The sequence below is a fragment of the Rattus norvegicus genome, chromosome 3 (genome assembly GCF_021556685.1).
Source record: "Rattus norvegicus strain SHRSP/BbbUtx chromosome 3, alternate assembly SHRSP_T2T, whole genome shotgun sequence".
Classification (NCBI taxonomy): domain Eukaryota; kingdom Metazoa; phylum Chordata; class Mammalia; order Rodentia; family Muridae; genus Rattus; species Rattus norvegicus.
The window spans coordinates 71355936-71375865 of NC_141536.1; the positions used below are offsets into that span (position 1 = coordinate 71355936).

At 38.7% G+C, this 19930-nt stretch overlaps 1 protein-coding gene across 3 annotated transcripts; it reads right to left on the reverse strand.

Moving 5' to 3' along the window:
• Positions 1–655: 655 nt before the first annotated feature.
• Or10ag59 (olfactory receptor family 10 subfamily AG member 59) lies at positions 656–5745 on the reverse strand. Of its 3 annotated transcripts, none has more exons than XM_087653703.1 (2): positions 5721–5745; positions 656–1575 (listed from the first exon to the last, which is right to left on the reverse strand). In XM_087653703.1, the coding sequence occupies exons 1-2, from the start codon at positions 5743–5745 to the stop codon at positions 656–658; spliced, it is 945 nt and encodes a 314-aa protein (XP_087509829.1).
• Positions 5746–19930: the final 14185 nt, after the last annotated feature.

Sequence of the window (19930 nt, forward strand, 5' to 3'; positions counted from 1 at the left end):
CAAAAAATATCTCTTGAAATGCCTGGATATTGGAAGCAACTGATAGAAGTTAAATGCAGTAAATATATGATCAAGGAAATTGTGTGCTGAAAAAAAGCAGTTGGGAACACCTAAGCAGATTTATTACAGTCAATATTATGGCAGAATGATGTACGGATTAATAATAGGTAGAAATATTTCTTTCATATTTATGTTGTGACATATACAGGAGTTGCCATAACTCTGAGACACAATATATTACTATAACTATCTCATTAATTCATTCAGCAATTGACTCAATACACACTGATATTAAAGTACTTCTGTTAAGTTTGTATAATGCTAAATGAAAGAATAACTGGTTAACTTGTTAAGATATCTACCTGTGAATTTATGTCACAAGTCTCAAAATATATTTTCCTATAGAAACTGTGGTCAAAATGTATTTTATCCATATCAAGATATACTGTTCTTTCATTACATTTCATTGACTACAGACAGATTAGTATGTATATGATTCAAAAGAGAATATGTGTCAGGCTATTATTCAAAGTAGCAGAAGCATTTTAGAAGGATAAACTGATTATACTTCAGTGAAATGAATAAAATATGACCTATTTCTTCAGTACCTGTGTAAGAAGCAGTCATTCTGTCTTTTGTTCCAGAGCTCCAAGCACTACTTTATAGGTAGCAGCTTTCTCAGTGCAGCGATCACCTCCTTGTTTCTAAGGCTGTATATCAGTGGATTTAACATGGGAGTCACAATAGTGTAAAATAGAGAGAACAATTTGTCAGTTCCTGGAGAATGGTTGGACTTAGGCCTCAAGTAGGTAATAGTAGCTGATCCAAAAAACAAAAACACAACAAGCAAATGGGAAGAACATGTTGAGAATGCTTTTGCCCGTCCGGTGGCTGTTGGCAACTTCAGAATGGTGGCAATGATTTTGCTGTAAGAAGCAAGTATCAACATAAAAGGGACTGCAGCAAAGAGTATAGCCACTAAATAGACAGACAGCTCATTAATAGAAGTGTCTCCACAGGCCAGCTTGAGAATGGGAGGTATGTCACAGAAGAAGTGGTTGATTTTGTTAGAATTGCAAAAATGTAGAGAGAATATCTGACAGGTTTGTCCTATCTGGACAGGGATACCTCCCAGCCAGGAGCCTGCTGCCAGCTGAGTGCACTTTGTTGGTTTCATGACCAGAGGATAGTGCAGAGGGTTGCAGATGGCCACATAGCGGTCATAGGACATCACAGCCAGCAGGAAACACTCAGTGGCTCCCAGTATAAGGAAGAAACACATTTGTGTGGCACACCTAAGGACAGAAATATGTCTGTCTTGAGCAGCAATGTTAAACAGAATCCTAGGAAGTGTGACTGATACATAACAGATTTCCAGAGAAGAAAAATTTGCCAGGAAAAAATACATGGGCTTTTGTAGTGCAGGATCAATTCTAGTTATGACAATTATGAAACTATTTCCAATCAAGATGATTATGTAAATAATGGAAAACATCCCAAACAGAAACCCTTGCAGGTTGGGAAGGTCTGAAAATCCCAGCAGGAGAAACTGTGTCACAGTGGTAGCATTGTCCTCTGCCCTGATTTCTGGCAATTTCATCTGTAGGGACAATTCAAAGAAAAGTAAAAAGAATTGTCTTGTCCTTGGATTTATGTTTTTATGTATAATGTAATCATAACAACCTTTCACCATTTCCATTGCTCTTGAGAAAAATGATATGCCTTGTATATGCATCATTTTTTTAAAAAGTAATGATCATTTTTTTTAAAAAGCATAAAAAATAGTCCTATATATTTTCTAAGACAAGAAATGTTGTGTAGTTTGTGGGGTTTGAGAGAAGGCCCTGGTCTACTTTTAAACCACATAGGCACTCACTGCTTATCAATATTTTAATAATTAATCTGTTCTTTAGATGGAATGCTTCTACTTACGTGTATCTAGGATGTCTGCCACTATGGCTAATGTTTCTGTCTAATTAAAATGTTTAGAAAACAAAATTACTTCTCAAACTAGCCACTAGCATTTTTTAAAAAAATACAGGCATTTATTTTTATTCTATTACTTTTTACTTATTTATCTGTCCTTTCCTTTAACTGAATGGTTCCTTTCCTATAGTTACTCTCATTTTAAGTAATGCATTTAACATTAAAATGTGCACAGGGCTTATTCTTTTCCCATTAAATTTATAAAAACAGAAGAGAAAGGCTGGAAATCTGGTTTGATTACATGAACTCAGAGAAGTTTTTTTTTTGGCCAAAAATAATAAGACAAACATATGCTAATAATTGTGTTATATTTTCATATTAACTTACCAGATTTAATTCTTAACCACTAGTTATACCTCTGACTGCAGTATATTGCAGATATATTTTAATGATGCTCATTCATATATTGTAATGTCTATGATCTCCAACTTATTCCTATAAAGCAGATAAATATGTGAATCACTGAAATGAAGTCTTGATAAAAGAAAAATAATACCTTTTAATGAATGAAATATCCAAACTTGCTGATACAAGTTAACACAATTGAAAATGCCCATATGGATATTTTCTTTTATATATTGACTCTTTATATAAAATATAGTTTTAATTTTGTTCTTTCATCTATGTCATAAAGTGTGACAAAGGAAAAAAACAATATTTGAAATGAAAAACACTAGATATAAGACTTTTCAATTGTTCAATTCACTTTCAATGGATATTTAAAAAGAAAAGTTCTAAATATATAATTCAAATTTAGTTTGAGCTTATGTCAAGTTAAGTCTTATTCTTACCTCTATTAATTTGTAAAAGAGTGTGTTAAGTAAGTTTGTTTTTAAAGCTTAAGTAATTTTATCTGTAACAAGCAAACCACTTTCAAGCATTTAATGTACTGTCAAACACAAATGCTGATTATGTAGGAAATGATCTCTACCCTGGGAATACATTCCTTCCCTATGCTACATTCTAATTCAAGAAAATTTTTGTTCTTCCACTCAAGAAGTTAAGCAAAAGATTATATAAATTAAATGAGAAAAATAAAATGAAACTGAAATAAATACTCCTTTAGCACATTCTGACTTTTATTTTCAGTTTGTTATAATTAAGAATAATAACACATTGAAAGAAGTATCAGAAATTTGCAACAATATACGTGTGTGTGTGTGTGTGTGTGTGTGTGTGTGTGTGTTTGTTTGTGGGGATAGGGGCGTATGTTCATGTATGATTGTGTTTGACAGTTTTCCCTGTGTAGCCAAATATCTGGACCAATCTATCAGTAAATTAAACTGAGATTAAGAAGAACACTGGTACTAACACAGACATAATACATGTTGATGATCTTATCTTCTTTCATACATCCAAGGCTATGCAATGCAGATGGGTTGTTGTTTTTATTAAAAGAAACACACTGTTTTATTTAAAATTTATTTAAAATCGGTCAATAATTTAATGTATTTTATATCTAAACAGAAAAGTTGTTAGTAGTCCTTATAAAACTATTTGCCAATTTTCTTAGTATTAATTTTCTTAATTCTTTGCACATACATGTTTTAAATTTTAATCAGTCAATCAATCAATGAATTTGCATTCTGCTCAGTTTCTTTGTCCGTCTTTTCTCCTAGTCTTTTTCCATCATCATTCTTAGCTACTCCTCCTCCCTTTCTGTTCCGAATATCGGAGGTATTCCATGAATATCGCTCAGCCTTGGCATACTCTAATGGGTATTTCTGGTTGTCAACTTGACTATATCTGGAATGAATTTTAATCCAGAATTGGGAGGCTTACCTGTGATCCAGATCTTGAGGCTGGGAGATACAATTTTCTGACCTGGATCTTGGCATGGAGACCTTGAGGCACAGTGGCTAAGAATCTCAGGATACTAAGGCAAGTAGATCTCTGAGTTCAGTGTCAACCTTGGGGAAAACAAATCCCACATTCTGGCATGGTAGAACACACCTTTAATCTAGGCTACATCTACTGCTGGAGACCTGTATAAGTGGAAGAAGGGAAATTCATTCTTCTTCATCTGCTTGCATTTACTTGCCACTGATTGTTAGAATCTACTAGCCTTCTGGGACTGAGCAATTACTAAATACTTGAATTCCCAATTCACAGCTGACCATTGTTGGACAGTGAGATTATAGACTGTAAGTCATCATAACAAATACCCGTACAATATAGACACTATCCATAAGTTCTGTGACTCTAGAGAACCCAGACTAATACACATTCCAAGTTTCAATAAGACTAGACAGAACTTTTCCTACTGAGGCTACATGAGGGAGTCCAGTGGGGGTTAAAGGTCCTATGTCAGGCAACAGGGACAGAGTCAGCTACCACTGATAAAAGTCCTACATGAATACCAAGCTATACAACTAATACATATATGCAGAAGCAGTAGGAGTGTCCTATGCATGCTCACAGTTAGTTCAGTCTCTGTGAGTCCCTAAGTGATGAACTTACTTGACCCTGTATGTTTTTTCTTGGTTGTGCCTTTGAACCCCTCTGGCTTCTACAATCCTTTTTTCCCAAGCTGTGGCTAATGTTTGCCTGTGGATCTCTGCATATGCTCCCATGAGTTGATCTTTAGAGCCTCTCTGATGGTTATTACACTAGACTCCTGTCTACAAATAGGTCAGAATATCATAAACAGTGTCTGAAGTAGATTCCCACTCATGGCAAGAGTATCAAGCTAGACCAATTATTGCATGGCTATGGCCTCATTTTTTTTTTACTTTTATCCTTTTACATCTGGTAGGCAGGACAAACATCTTTAATCTCTGAGGCTGCAATACAGACACACCCTTACTACACATACTTGATCCCTCTGGCAGGTCTACAGACAAGTCTTTAGTACACAACCTTAGTCCCAATGGCATCTAATGGAGTGGCAGAAAAAAATCAGCAAAAGATTTGACAGAAGGAGTTAGATATAGGATATTTTCGACTTACATGTGAATAGACCAGAAAAAGGAGACACTTAAAGAATAGTGAGGGAGAGTCAGTTTGAATTCATAGACAGGAATTAGTTGGCAGCATGCAGTTCAGTTGAGTGCAGTTGAGCTCTGTTCACTTAGGAGCAGAGTAGGCAAGTTCAGAGCAGGTTTGTTCCTGAGTACAAAGCCAGTTTTTCCAAGCAGTGCAATTCAGTCTGGCCAAGGGAAGCCAGTTTGCAACAGTCATCTTTGAGAGGCATTTGAGCCTAAACATGAATTAAGTCAGACAGCAGGAGTTCAAAAGAAACTAAAAAGAGGGAGTATATTCAACTGGATGTCACAGAGGCTGAAACATTCTAGGCATAGGTAAATAAATGCAGGCTTGGAGTTGAAACCTTCAAGATCCGGGCTGATAGAATATTGGATTGTATAAAGGACAGAAGCCTCTGTGCCTAGGACCAAGGATAATTAGAACACAGAAGGAAATGTTCTGGGCTCAGACCAAGCCATATGTTTGTACAGCTTGGATAGGAATCTAAACTCATCAATTACTCTGAGAAAAAAAAAAGTAAAAGTAACTTTTACATTTATACTCCACCACCTCTTCTATTTCTTCAACAAAATGATATTCATGAATCTCCTTTCAGCTTTCCCAGTTACATAGATAATTTTTGTCTGTGGATTGTAGCATTCTTATGACTAATATGGTTAATATAAACTTATGAGCACATACCATCATTGTCTTTCTGGATCTGGGTTACCATATTCAGGATGATTTCTTTTCTTCTTCCATTCACTTGCCTAGATTTTTCATGATGTCATTCATTTTAATAGCTGAGTAAGAAACCCTCCATTGTGTAAAAGTAGCACATGATTTTATACCTTTTTGTTGTTGATGGTGGTGGTAGAGGGACATTTAGGTTGATTCCACTGTCTGCCTATTACAAATAAAGCTGCTGGGCTGGAGAGATGGCTCAATAGTTAAGACCACTGACTGCCCTTCCAGAGGTCCTGAGTTCAATCCCAGCAACCACATGATGGTTCTCAACCATCTGTAATGAGATCTGATGCTCTCTCCTGGTGTATCTTAAGACAATGACAATATACAGTGTACTTACATAAAACAAACAAACAAACAAATGAATAAATAAACAAAGCTGCTATGAACATAGTTAACCAAGTGAATTGTATGTTTGACCATCTTTGGAAATATGCCTCAGAGTAGTGTAGCTGGGCCTTGAGGTGAATCTATTCCATTTTTTAAAGAAATCAGTAAGTAGATTTCTCAAATGGTTGTACAAGTGTGCACTCCCATTAACAATGAAGGAACATTAACTTCGCTCAATTTTCTCAGCATGAACTATCCCTTAAGTTTTTGATCTTAGCCCTTCTGATAGTATATATCTGGGATGAGCTGGAAAATTCATAAGGGCTGGGAGATTAACATAGTTGAGAATCCTAGCATTTGGGTATATGGAGACTAAAATGGCCATTTCTGTAGCCAGCAGGACTTCCAGTGGAGAGAAGGAACATCAACTCTTTCAGAAGAGCTTTGATACAAAATCCATCCAGCCTATGAGATACAGGGATAAACATGGAGCAGAGGCTGTCTGAATGGACAACCAATGATTGGCCCAAACTGACACCTATCCTATGGGAATGAGCTGACCCCTGATACATAACTGTCATGCCTAACATATCTGTCTCCTAAAAGTATTGATCCAACAGCAATGGAAACAGATCCAGAGACCTACAACCAAACATCAGTTGGATCTTGTGGAGTCTTGAGGAAGAGTAGGGAATAGGATTGAGTAAGCCAGAGATAGCAAGCCAGAGAGAGAGGTCAGGAAAACCACAAGAAGATCTACATAGTTAACTATCTTGGACCTATGAAGGCCCACAGAGACTGAAATGCCAACCAAAGATCATGTAGTGCCTGTCCCCCTATGGATTTGTTAACAATTGTTATGAAGGGTCTCTGTCTCTTTTGTCTGTAATTAGATACCACTCCCCTACATCAACTGACTGGTTGGGCCTCAGAAAGAGAAGATGCACTTAGTTCTGCTGCAACTTGATGTTCCAGGTCAGGCTGGTACCCAAAGGGAGCTTCCCATTATCTGAGGAGAAAAAGAGGATTAATGCGAGGAGGGATTGTGAGGGTAGGAATAGAAGGAGGGGTGTATGAACAGGATGTTAAGGGCATAGTGAAGAATGAAAGTAATTAATGAAGAAAAAAGATAGAATTTTGTTGGGGACAGCATATCATGACAGGGACTGCCCACAGAAGTCATGGATGGAGACATTTCAGAAGCACACCACAGCTTCTTAACTGTCAGGAGTGCTGTAGACCTGTTTTCCTCTCTTTCAGTCAGTTATGGGGACAGAGTGTTCTGCTTTCGGGCGTGTAGTTTTTCCTCTCTACAGGTCTTCAGCTGTTCCTGTGGGCCTGTGTCTTGAGTTCACCAGGCAGCTTTCTTGCAGCAGAAAACTTGGTCTTACCTGTGGTCCTGAGGCTCAAGTTCGCTCGTGGGGTGCTGCCCACGGGCTCTCTGCAGCGGGAGCAACCAGGAAGACCTGTGCCACCCCTTCCGGGAGCTTCAGTGCACCAGGGTTCCAGATGGTCTTTGGCTTTTTCCTCTGGCGTCCGAGATGTGTGTGCAGGGAGCAGTCTCTTCTGGTTTCCCAGGCTTGTCTGCCTCTCTGAAGGTTTAGCTCTCCCTCCCACGGGATTTGGGTGCAGAGAACTGTTTATCTGGTCTGTTTCTTTCAGGTTCTGGCGGTGTCTCAGGCAGGTGTCCTGCCGCTCCTGGGCCCTCCCCCACGGGAGCCCAGAGGCCTTATACAGTTTCCTCTTGGGCCAGGGATGAGGGCAGGGGTGAGCAGAGTTGGTGGTCTCTTCCGCTCTGCAGCCTCAGGAGTGCCCACCTGACCAGGCGGTTGGGTCTCTCTCTCACCGGGTCTGGGAGCAGAGAGCTGCTGCTTGTTACTAGATTTTTGTTGCCCTTCATTGGTAACTCAAGAAAATAGTAGAAATAAACCTTAGAAATAAACATAGTTAATTGCAAGATAAAAACATGTTAAAAAGGGTTAGAAGATTGACGAAATCAAAAATATATAGATAGATAAAGAAAGAAAAAACACATAACTAAAATGGTAATGCTTTATATATTCAGTCCTGAATATCTATGCTCCAAACGCATATGAGAAGCTCAGGGACAAAGAGACCAGATTTGAGGGAATGGCCAACCATTTACTGCCCCACTTTGAGACCCATGTCATGAGCAAGAACTAATCTCTGACACTATCAATGGTACTCTGTTATGCTCACACAGGGGCCTGCCTCTGAAAGGCAGCACTCAGCACCTGATCAAAACCAATGAAGAGAACCACATTCAAGCATTAAACAGAGCCTTGTGAGTCATGTGGAAGAGTTGGAGGAACAGTTGAGAGCCTGGAGATGAGAGATTCTCCACAAGAATACCAAGAGAGTCAACTAACTTGGAAAGGTGGGGCTTTCAAAGATTGAACCACCAACCAAAAGCTTACATGAACTAGAGCTATGTCCCCTGCACGTATGTAACAGATGTTTAGCTTTGTCTTCATGTGTATTCCTGAACAAATGGAGTATGGGCTGTCCTTGACTATATTGTCTTCCTGTGGATCTTATTTCTCTAACTGTGGTCCCAGTCTGGCCTTAGTAGGAAAGAATGTGCCTAGTTCTTCATTGACTTGATATGCCTGGGTATGTTGATACTAGGAGCTGCAGGTAAGGATTCCCAGCTTATCAGAGGAGAAGTAATGGGGAGAAGAGGGAAGAAACTATACGTAAGCAGGCTGGTAGGATGGGAGAGTTGCCACCCAGAACTAAACTGACAACATAAATTAATAGATAACAACAACAAGTAAAATAAAATAAAATAAATAATTCCAGTACTAATTTGACAGGAATTTAGAAACATAGCTTAGCTAAGCCAACATAAATGATAGTATATATTGTTATTACGGCTGTGGATTATATGATAGCCTGAATTAGATAGTAAAAAATATTGTTGAAGTTAGTATGGATTTTAACTAAAGGATAAAGGAAAATCAAGCTGAACTTATAGAACAAGTTTATTCCTTGCCATTCATTAGTGTACAAAGAGCTTGAAGGGACTATTCATGCTTCTATGCATAGAAATCTCATGAGTAATCTCAGCCAGTTGTGGACATTGTATTCTATAATACTCAACTTTTAGACAAGATATGTCCACTTTTAGGGCAGTGGGATAGATATTTTGGAAGTAACAAACCATCCCTATATTACATTTGATATCTTCTGGTAAAAAGAGTACAGTGTGGAAGATCACAAGTTCAATAGAGGAACATGCTGACATCATATTGATGACAGCACATGATATCACACTGCCTTAAAATATATATGCCTACATCCATAGGCTAACACTGCTTTAATGATTGAATAAGAAGCTCACTTTTGCAATAGGAAACTGCAAAGTCAGAGGCTCATATGTCGTAAAACCACCTAGAAAAATTGACTACTGCAGACATATGTAAATGAAATACATGTCAATCACTCCAAAAAGAGGGAACTATACAGAAGACAGATTAGAAGGAAGGCAAGACTAAGAAGATAAGGGAAAATTCTGCATTCTGTGGAGCACTGAAATCTCAGTCAAGACTTGGGTATTGTGATCATAAAGACAACAAAGCAGATACATTTATATGTAGGAAGTTCCTTAGACCTCTGAATTTCTGCCATTTATGTAGCTGGTGGCTCGGAAACCCTACTCCTCATTTTGATCAGTAAAAGATTGCCAGGAGCAGTTTGTCATTCTCTTTTCACTGATATAACCTTTGATGACTTGCCCATAATATTTTACTTATGTTCCCATAAACAACCCTAACAAACCAAAGTAGGTCCTAGAAAATATTAGAATAACACCCAAATTGAGAGAGAAAGAGAGAGACAGACAGACAGAAAGAGAGAGAGACAGAGACAGAGACAGAGAGACAGAGAGATGGAGCAAGTAAGATAGAGAAAGGAATAAAAGTGGGTAATATGGGTTGAATAAAACATTATATATGTATATATATATATATATATATATATATATTTGTGTGTGTAAAAATAAAACAAGTTTGAGAAGACAAACAATTAGAAAGTGAACTGTATGTTTAAAAAGAAGGAAGCCAATTCGAACTGTAGGTACACAATACATATATTGGAGATCCACATAAAAATATCTACTCATCAATTATTTGCTTTCATGTGTTTCTTTTGTAAAATATAAACATAAATAGCAGGTCAACTTTTTTTTTCAGTTGCTTTTTTTTTTTTATTAACTTGAGTATTTCATATATACATTTCGAGTGTTATTCCCTTTCCCGGTTTCCGGGCAAACATCCCCCTCCCCCCTCCCCTTCCTTATGGGTGTTCCCCTCCCCACCCTCCCCCCCATTGCCGCCCTCCCCCCAACAGTCTAGTTCACTGGGGGTTCAGTCTTAGCAGGATCCAGGGCTTCCCCTTCCACTGGTGCTCTTACTAGGATATTCATTGCTACCTATGAGGTCAGAGTCCAGGGTCAGTCCATGTATAGTCTTTAGGTAGTGGCTTAGTCCCTGGAAGCTCTGGTTGCTTGGCATTGTTGTACATATGGGGTCTCGAGCCCCTTCAAGCTCTTCCAGTTCTTTCTCTGATTCCTTCAATGGGGGTCGTATTCTCAGTTCCGTGGTTTGCTGCTGGAATTCGCCTCCGTATTTGCTGTATTCTGGCTGTGTTTCTCAGGAGCGATCTACATCCGGCTCCTGTCAGCCTGCACTTCTTTGCTTCATCCATCTTGTCTATATGGGTGGCTGTATATGTATGGGCCACATGTGGGGCAGGCTCTGAATGGGTGTTCCTTCAGTCTCTGTTTTAATCTTTGCCTCTCTCTTCCCTGCCAAGGGTATTCTTGTTCCCCTTTTAAAGAAGGAGTGAAGCGAGACCCCGTGAGAGGGAGACCCAACCACCAGGTCAAGTGGGCACTCCTGAGGCTGCAGAGCGGAAGAGACCACCAACACTGCTCACACCTGCCCACATCCCTGGCCCAAGAGGAAACTGTATAAGGCCTCTGGGCTCCCGTGGGGGAGGGCCAGGAGTGGCAGAACCCCTACCTGAGACACCGCCAGAACCTGAAGGAAACAGACCAGATAAACAGTTCTCTGCACCCAAATCCCGTGGGAGGGAGAGGTAAACCTTCAGAGAGGCAGACAAGCCTGGGAAACCAGAAGAGACTGCTCTCTGCACACACATCTCGGACGCCAGAGGAAAAAGCCAAAGACCATCTGGAACCCTGGTGAACTGAAGCTCCAGGAAGGGGCGTCACAGGTCTTCCTGGTTGCTACCGCTGCAGAGAACCCGTGGGCAGCACCCCACGTGCGAACTTGAGCCTCGGGACCACAGATAAGACCAAATTTTCTGCTGCAAGAAAGCTGCCTGGTGAACTCAAGACACAGGCCCATAGGAACAGCTGAAGACCTGTAGAGAGGAAAAACTACACGCCCGAAAGCAGAACACTCTGTCCCCATAACTGAATGAAAGAGAGGAAAACAGGTCTACAGCACTCCTGACACACAGGCTTATAGGACAGTCTAGCCACTGTCAGAAATAGCAGAACAAATTAACACTAGAGATAATCTGATGGCGAGAGGCAAGCGCAGGAACCCAAGCAACAGAAACCAAGACTACATGGCACCATCAGAGCCCAATTCTCCCATCAAAACAAACATGGAATACCCAAACACACCAGAAAAGCAAGATCTAGTTTCAAAATCATTTTTGATCATGATGCTGGAGGACTTCAAGAAAGACGTGAAGAACTCCCTTAGAGAACAAGTAGAAGCCTACAGAGAGAAATCGCAAAAATGCCTGAAAGAATTCCAGGAAAACATAAGTAAACAAGTAGAAGCCCATAGAGAGGAGACACAAAAATCCCTGAAAGAATTCCAGGAAAACATAAATAAACAAGTAGAAGCCCATAGAGAGGAGACACAAAAATCCCTGAAAGAATTCCAGGAAAACACAATCAAACAGTTGAAGGAATTAAAATGGAAATAGAAGCAATCAAGAAAGAACACATGGAAACAACCATGGATATAGAAAACCAAAAGAAGAGACAAGGAGCTGTAGATACAAGCTTCACCAACAGAATATAAGAGATGGAAGAGAGAATCTCCGGAGCCGAAGATTCCATAGAAATCATTGATTCAACTGTCAAAGATAATGTAAAGCAGAAAAAGCTACTGGTCCAAAACATACAGGAAATCCAGGACTCAATGAGAAGAGCAAAGCTAAGGATAATAGGTATAGAAGAGAGTGAAGACTCCCAGCTCAAAGGACCAGTAAATATCCTCAACAAAATCATAGAAGAAAACTTCCCTAACCTAAAAAAAGAGATACCCATAGACATACAAGAAGCCTACAGAACTCCAAATAGATTGGACCAGAAAAGAAACACCTCCCGTCACATAATTGTCAAAACACCAAATGCACAAAATAAAGAAAGAATATTAAAAGCAGTAAGGGAAAAAGGTCAAGTAACATATAAAGGCAGACCTATCAGAATCACACCAGACTTCTCGCCAGAAAATATGAAGGCCAGAAGACCCTGGACTGATGTCATACAGACCCTAAGAGAACACAAATGCCAGCCCAGGTTACTGTATCCAGCAAAACTCTCAATTAATATTGATGGAGAAACCAAGATATTTCATGACAAAACCAAATTTACACAATATCTTTCTACAAATCCAGCACTACAAAGGACAATAAATGGTAAAGCCCAACATAAGGAGGCAAGCTATACCCTAGAAGAAGCAAGAAACTAATCGTCTTCGCAACAAAACAAAGAGAATGAAAGCACACAAACATAACCTCACATCCAAATATGAATATAACGGGAAGCAATAATCATGACCTTAATATCTCTCAATATCATTGGCCTCAACTCCCCAATAAAAAAACATAGATTAACAAACTGGATACGCAACGAGGACCCTGCATTCTGCTGCCTACAGGAAACACACCTCAGAGACAAAGACAGACACTACCTCAGAGTGAAAGGCTGGAAAACAACTTTCCAAGCAAATGGTCAGAAGAAGCAAGCTGGAGTAGCCATTCTAATATCAAATAAAATCAATTTTCAACTAAAAGTCATCAAAAAAGATAAGCAAGGACACTTCATATTCATCAAAGGAAAAATCCAACAAGATGAACTCTCAATCCTAAATATCTATGCCCCAAATACAAGGGCACCTACATACGTAAAGAAACCTTACTAAAGCTCAAAACAAACATTGCACCTCACACAATAATAGTGGGAGATTTCAACACCCCACTCTCATCAATGGACAGATCATGGAAACAGAAATTAAAGAGTGATGTCGACAGACTACGAGAAGTCATGAGACAAATCGACTTAACGGATATTTATAGAACATTCTATCTTAAAGCAAAAGGATACACCTTCTTCTCAGCTCCTCGTGGTACTTTCTCCAAAATTGACCATATAATTGGTCAAAAAACGGGCCTCAACAGGTACAAAAAGATAGAAATAATCCCATGCGTGCTATCGGACCACCACGGCCTAAAACTGGTCTTCAATAACAATAAGGGAAGAATGCCCACATATACGTGGAAATTGAACAATGCTCTACTCAATGATAACCTGGACAAGGAAGAAATAAAGAAAGAAATTAAAAACTTTTTAGAATTTAATGAAAATGAAGGTACAACATACCCAAACTTATGGGACACAATGAAACCTGTGCTAAGAGGAAAACTCATAGCGCTGAGTGCCTGCAGAATGAAACAGGAAAGAGCACATGTCAGCAGCTTGACAGCACACCTAAAAGCTCTAGAACAAAAAGAAGCAAATACACCCAGGAGGAGTAGATGGCAGGAAATAATCAAACTCAGAGCTGAAATCAACCAAGTAAAAACAAAAAGGACCATAGAAAGAATCAACAGAACCAAAAGTTTGTTCTTTGATAAAATCAACAAGATAGATAAACCCTTAGCCAGACTAACGAAAGGACACAGAGAGTGCGTCCAAATTAACAAAATCAGAAAGGAAAAGGGAGACATAACTACAGATTCAGAGGAAATTCAAAAAATCATCAGATCTTACTATAAAAACCTATATTCAACAAAACTTGAAAATCTGCAGGAAATGTACAATTTCCTAGACAGATACCAGGTATCGAAGTTAAATCAGGAACAGATAAACCAGTTAAACAACCCCATAACTCCTAAGGAAATAGAAGCAATCATTAAAGGTCTCCCAAACAAAAAGAGCCCAGGTCCAGATGGGTTTAGTGCAGAATTCTATCAAACCTTCATAGAAGACCTCATACCAATATTATCCAAACTATTCCACAAAATTGAAACAGATGGAGCCCTACCGAATTCCTTCTATGAAGCCACAATTACTCTTATACCTAATCCACACAAAGACACAACAAAGAAAGAGAACTTCAGACCAATTTCCCTTATGAATATCGACGCAAAAATATTCAATAAAATTCTGGCAAACCGAATCCAAGAGCACATCAAAACAATCATCCACCATGATCAAGTAGGCTTCATCCCAGGCATGCAGGGATGGTTTAATATACGGAAAACCATCAATGTGATCCATTATATGAACAAACTGAAAGAACAAAACCACATGATCATTTCATTAGACGCTGAGAAAGCATTTGACAAAATTCAACACCCCTTCATGATAAAAGTCCTGGACAGAATAGGAAATCAAGGCACATACCTAAACATAGGTTCTGAATGGGTGTTCCTTCAGTCTCTGTTTTAATCTTTGCCTCTCCCTTCCCAGCAAGGGTATTCTTTTTCCTCATTTAAAGAAGGAGTGAAGCATTCACATTTTGATCATCTGTCTTGAGTTTCATTTTTTCTAGGCATCTAGGGTAATTCAAGCATTTGTGCTAATAGCCACTTATCAATGAGTGGATACCATGTATGTCTTTCTGTGATTGGGTTAGCTCACTCAGGATGATATTTTCCAGTTCCAACCATTTGCCTACGAATTTCATAAAGTCATTGTTTTTGATAGCTGAGTAATATTCCATTGTGTAGATGTACTACATTTTCTGTATCCATTCCTCTGTTGAAGGGCATCTGGGTTCTTTCCAGCTTCTGGCTATTATAAATAAGGCTGCGATGAACATAATGGAGCACGTGTCTTTTTTATATGTTGGGGCATCTTTTGTGTATATGCCCAAGAGTGGTATAGCTGGATCCTCAGGCAGCTCAATGTCCAATTTTCTGAGGAACCTCCAGACTGATTTCCAGAATGGTTGTACCAGTCTGCAACTCCACCAACAATGGAGGAATGTTCCTCTTTCTCCACATCCTTGCCAGCATTTGCTGTCACCTGAGTTTTTGATCTTAGCCATTCTCACTGGTGTGAGGTGAAATCTCAGGGTTGTTTTGATTTGCTTTTCCCTTATGACTAAAGATGTTGAACATTTCTTTAGGTGTTTCTCAGCCATTCGGCATTCCTCAGCTGTGAATTCTTTGTTTAGCTCTGAACGCCATTTTTTAAAAGGGTTATTTGTCTCCCTGCGGTCTAACTTCTTGAGTTCTTTGTATATTTTGGATATAAGGCCTCTATCTGTTGTAGGATTGGTAAAGATCTTTTCCCAATCTGTTGGTTGCCGTTTTGTCCTAACCACAGTGTCCTTTGCCTTACAGAAGCTTTGCAGTTTTATGAGATCCCATTTGTCGATTCTTGATATTAGAGCATAAGCCATTGGTGTTTTGTTCAGGAAATTTTTTCTAGTGCCCATGTGTTCCAGATGCTTCCCTAGTTTTTCTTCTATTGGTTTGAGTGTGTCTGGTTTGATGTGGAGGTCCTTGATCCACTTGGACTTAAGCTTTGTACAGGGTGATAAGCATGGATCGATCTGCATTCTTCTACATGTTGCCCTCCAGTTGAACCAGCACCATTTGCTGAAAATGCTATCTTTTTTCCATTGGATGGTTTTGGCTCCTTTGTCAAAAATCAAGTGCCCATAGGTGTGTGGGTTCATTTCTGGGTCTTCAATTCTTTTCCATTGGTCTATCTGTCTGTCTCTGTACCAATACAATGCAGTTTTTATCACTATTGCTCTGTAATATGGCTTGAGTTCAGGGATAGTGATTCCCCCTGAAGTCCTTTTATTGTTGAGGATAGAATTTCTATCTTTTTGTACCTCTTGAGGCCCGTTTTTTGACCAATTATATGGTCAATTTTGGAGAAAGTACCATGAGGAGCTGAGAAGAACGTATATCCTTTTGCTTTAGGATAGAATGTTCTATAAATATCTGTTAAGTCGATATGGCTCATGACTTCTCTTAGTCTGTCTACGTCTCTGTTTAATTTCTGTTTCCATGATCTGTCCATTGATGAGAGTGGGGTGTTGAAATCTCCTACTATTATTGTGTGAGGTGCAATGTGTGTTTTGAGCTTTAGTAAGGTTTCTTTTACATATGTAGGTGCCCTTGTATTTGGGGCATAGATATTTAGGATTGAGAGTTCATCTTTTTGGATTTTTCCTTTGATGAATATGAAGTGTCCTTCCTTATCTTTTTTGATGACTTTTAGTTGAAAATTGATTTTATTTGATATTAGAATGGCTACTCCAGCTTGCTTCTACCAACAATTTGCTTGGAAAGTTGTTTTCCAGCCTTTCACTCTGAGGTAGTGTCTGTCTTTGTCTCTGAGGTGTGTTTCCTGTAGGCAGCAGAATGCAGGGTCCTCATTGCATATCCAGTTTGTTAATCTATGTCTTTTTATTGGGGAGTTGAGGCCATTGATGTTGAGAGATATTAAGGAATAGTGATTATTGCTTCCTGTTATATTCATATTTGGATGTGAGGTTATGTTTGTGTGCTTCTCTTCTCATTGTTTTGTTGCGAAGACGATTAGTTTCTTGCTTCTTCTAGGGTATAGCTTGCCTCCTTATGTTGGGCTTTACCATTTATTATCCTTTGTAGTGCTGGATTTGTAGAAAGATATTGTGTAAATTTGCTTTTGTCATGGAATATCTTGGTTTCTCCATCTATGTTATTTGAGAGTTTTGCAGGATACAGAAACCTGGGCTGGCATTTGTGTTCTCTTAGGGTCTGTATGACATCAGTCCAGGATCTTCTGGCCTTCATAGTTTCTGGAGAGAAGTCTGATTTGATTCTGATAGGTCTGCCTTTATATGTTACTTGACCTTTTTTCCTTACTGCTTTTAATATTCATTCTTTATTTTGTGCGTTTGTTGTTTTGATTATTATGTGACGGGAGGTGTTTCTTTTCTGTTCCAATCTATTTGGAGTTCTGTAGGCTTCTTGTATGCCTATGGGTATCTCTTTTTTTAGGTTAGGGAAGTTTTCTTCTATGATTTTGTTGAAGATATTTTCTGGTCCTTTGAGCTGGGAGTCTTCACTCTCTTCTATACCTATTATCCTTAGGTTTGATCTTCTCATTGAGTCCTGGATTTCCTGTATGTTTTGGACCAGTAGCTTTTTCTGCTTTACATTATCTTTGACAGTTGAGTCAATGATTTCTATGGAATCTTCTGCTCCTGAGTTTCTCTCTTCCATCTCTTGTATTCTGTTGGTGAAGCTTGTATCTACAGCTCCTTGTCACTTCTTTTGGTTGTCTATATCCAGGGTTGTTTCCATGTGTTCTTTCTTGATTGCTTCTATTTCCATTTTTAATTTCTTCAGCTGTTTGATTGTGTTTTCCTGGAATTCTTTCAGGGATTTTTGTGACTCCTCTCTATGGGCTTCTACTTGTTTATTTATGATTTCCTGGAATTCTTTCAGGGATTTTTGTGACTCCTCTCTATGGGTTTCTACTTGTTTATTCATGATTTCCTGGAATTCTTTCAGGGATTTTTGCGATTCCTCTCTGTAGGCTTCTACTTGTTCTCTAAGGGAGTTCTTCACGTCTTTCTTGAAGTCCTCCAGCATCATGATCAAATATGATTTTGAAACTAGATCTTGCTTTTCTGGTGTTTGGATATTCCATGTTTGTTTTGATGGGAGAATTGGGCTCCGATGATTTCAGAGTCTTGGTTTCTGTTTCTTGGGTTCCTGCGCTTGCCTCTCGCCATCAGATTATCTCTAGTGTTGCTTTGTTCTGCTATTTCTGACAGTGGCTAGACTGTCCTAAAAGCCTGTGTGTCGGGAGTGCTGTAGACCTGTTTTCCTGTTTTCTTTCAGCCTGTTATGGGGACAGAGTGTTCTGCTTTCGGGCGTGTAGTTTTTCCTCTCTACAGGTCTTCAGCTGTTCCTGTGGGCCTGTGTCTTGAGTTCACCAGGCTGGTCACTTGCAGCAGAAAAGTTGGTCTTACCTGTGGTCCCAATGCTCAAGTTTGCTCGTGGGTTGCTGCCCACGAGCTCTCTGCGGCAGTAGCAACCAGGAAGATCTGCGCTGCCGTTTCCGGGAGCTTCAGTGCACCAGGGTTCCAGATGGTGTTTGGTGTTTTCCTCTGGAATCGCAGGTCAACTTTTTAAACGAGAATTTACTTTAAAACCATTTAAAAATCCTAAAGTAATGAAATATCCCCGTTTGATATTAGTGCAGCCACTTCTTAAGAATTTATTAATGAATTAATTAAATCTTTACAACTTCCAAATTGTCACAAAACCTAGCAGATATAGGTTTGTTAGCTTAATTTACTTTAATATCTTATGCCAAATTTTGCTGTACATTCCAGAAAATGTTCGATGATAGATGTAATTTTTTTTTGAAATGAGTGAGTTTATTTAGTATACAGCTAGTATCAGTACGTTAAAAAAATAGCTGGATAGGTAGACATATCAGTTATAGATGATGATGATGATACATATAAGATAGAGATAAATAGACACATGACCTATAGATTAGATAGAGAAAAAATAGGCAAATGAAAGATCTTTTCTCAAAACAGCCAGCCTAAAGCAATTGGTTGAATATCTGTATCAATCAGATGAAGGTCATTGTAGAGATTATAAAGTTGCCTTTTGAGTGAGACTTCCAAATAAAATTACAGATATCAACAGATGAATATAATACCATGTTCTCGGACACTCATATGACCAATAAGAAACAGACTAAGGAAATTAATACAGTCATCCATGTTCCCAATAAGCTCTCTTTCCATGAACCAGCGTTCAGTTTCTTCTTCCAGTGACAAACACCTTTGTTTTAAAGTATAAACAGCAGGAATATAATTTGGAAATAGTTAAAGTTCTAGTGGTCCACACGGATACAATGTGACTACTTCCTATTCTCTTACATTCCTATCAGAGCATTATGAGATTATCCTTTGAGACCTTGGCATATTCTTTGAGACAAGCATCATTGACTCTGAAATAAAATTAGATAGCCACACTTAAAAAGTCAACTTAAGTGCAAAACAAAAAGAACACATGATAATTTACTAATATAATGTTTATTACAAAATCAATATTTGAGAATTGCCAGTTATATACCTTCTACTGTTTTCCTGAGCTAAGTGGAAAATTATTTGTAAAAGAACTTAACAATAGCCACAGAAATAATATGAAATTTCCTGGGGTAATTCTAACCAAACAATGATATTTATGACAATAACTTCAGGTATCTCATAAAAAATATCAAAGAATAGCTCAGAAAATAGAGAGATCTCCTTTGCTCATGGATTGGCAGAATTAACATAGTAAATATGGCCATCCTACAAAAGTCAATCTACAGAATCAATGCAATCCCCATAAAAATCCCAACACAATTCTTTCTTATTTTTTTAAATTTTATTGGATATATTTTTATTTAAATTTCCAATGTTATTCCATTTCCGGGTCCTGTCCATAAGCCCCCTAGCCTCTCTCCCTCACCTACTTCTAAAAGGGTGTCCAGCTCCCCACACAACCCCCCCATTTCAAACACCCCCATACATTCCCCTACACTGTGGCTCCATCCTTGGCAGGAACAAGGGAATTTTCCTTTCTTTGGTGCCCA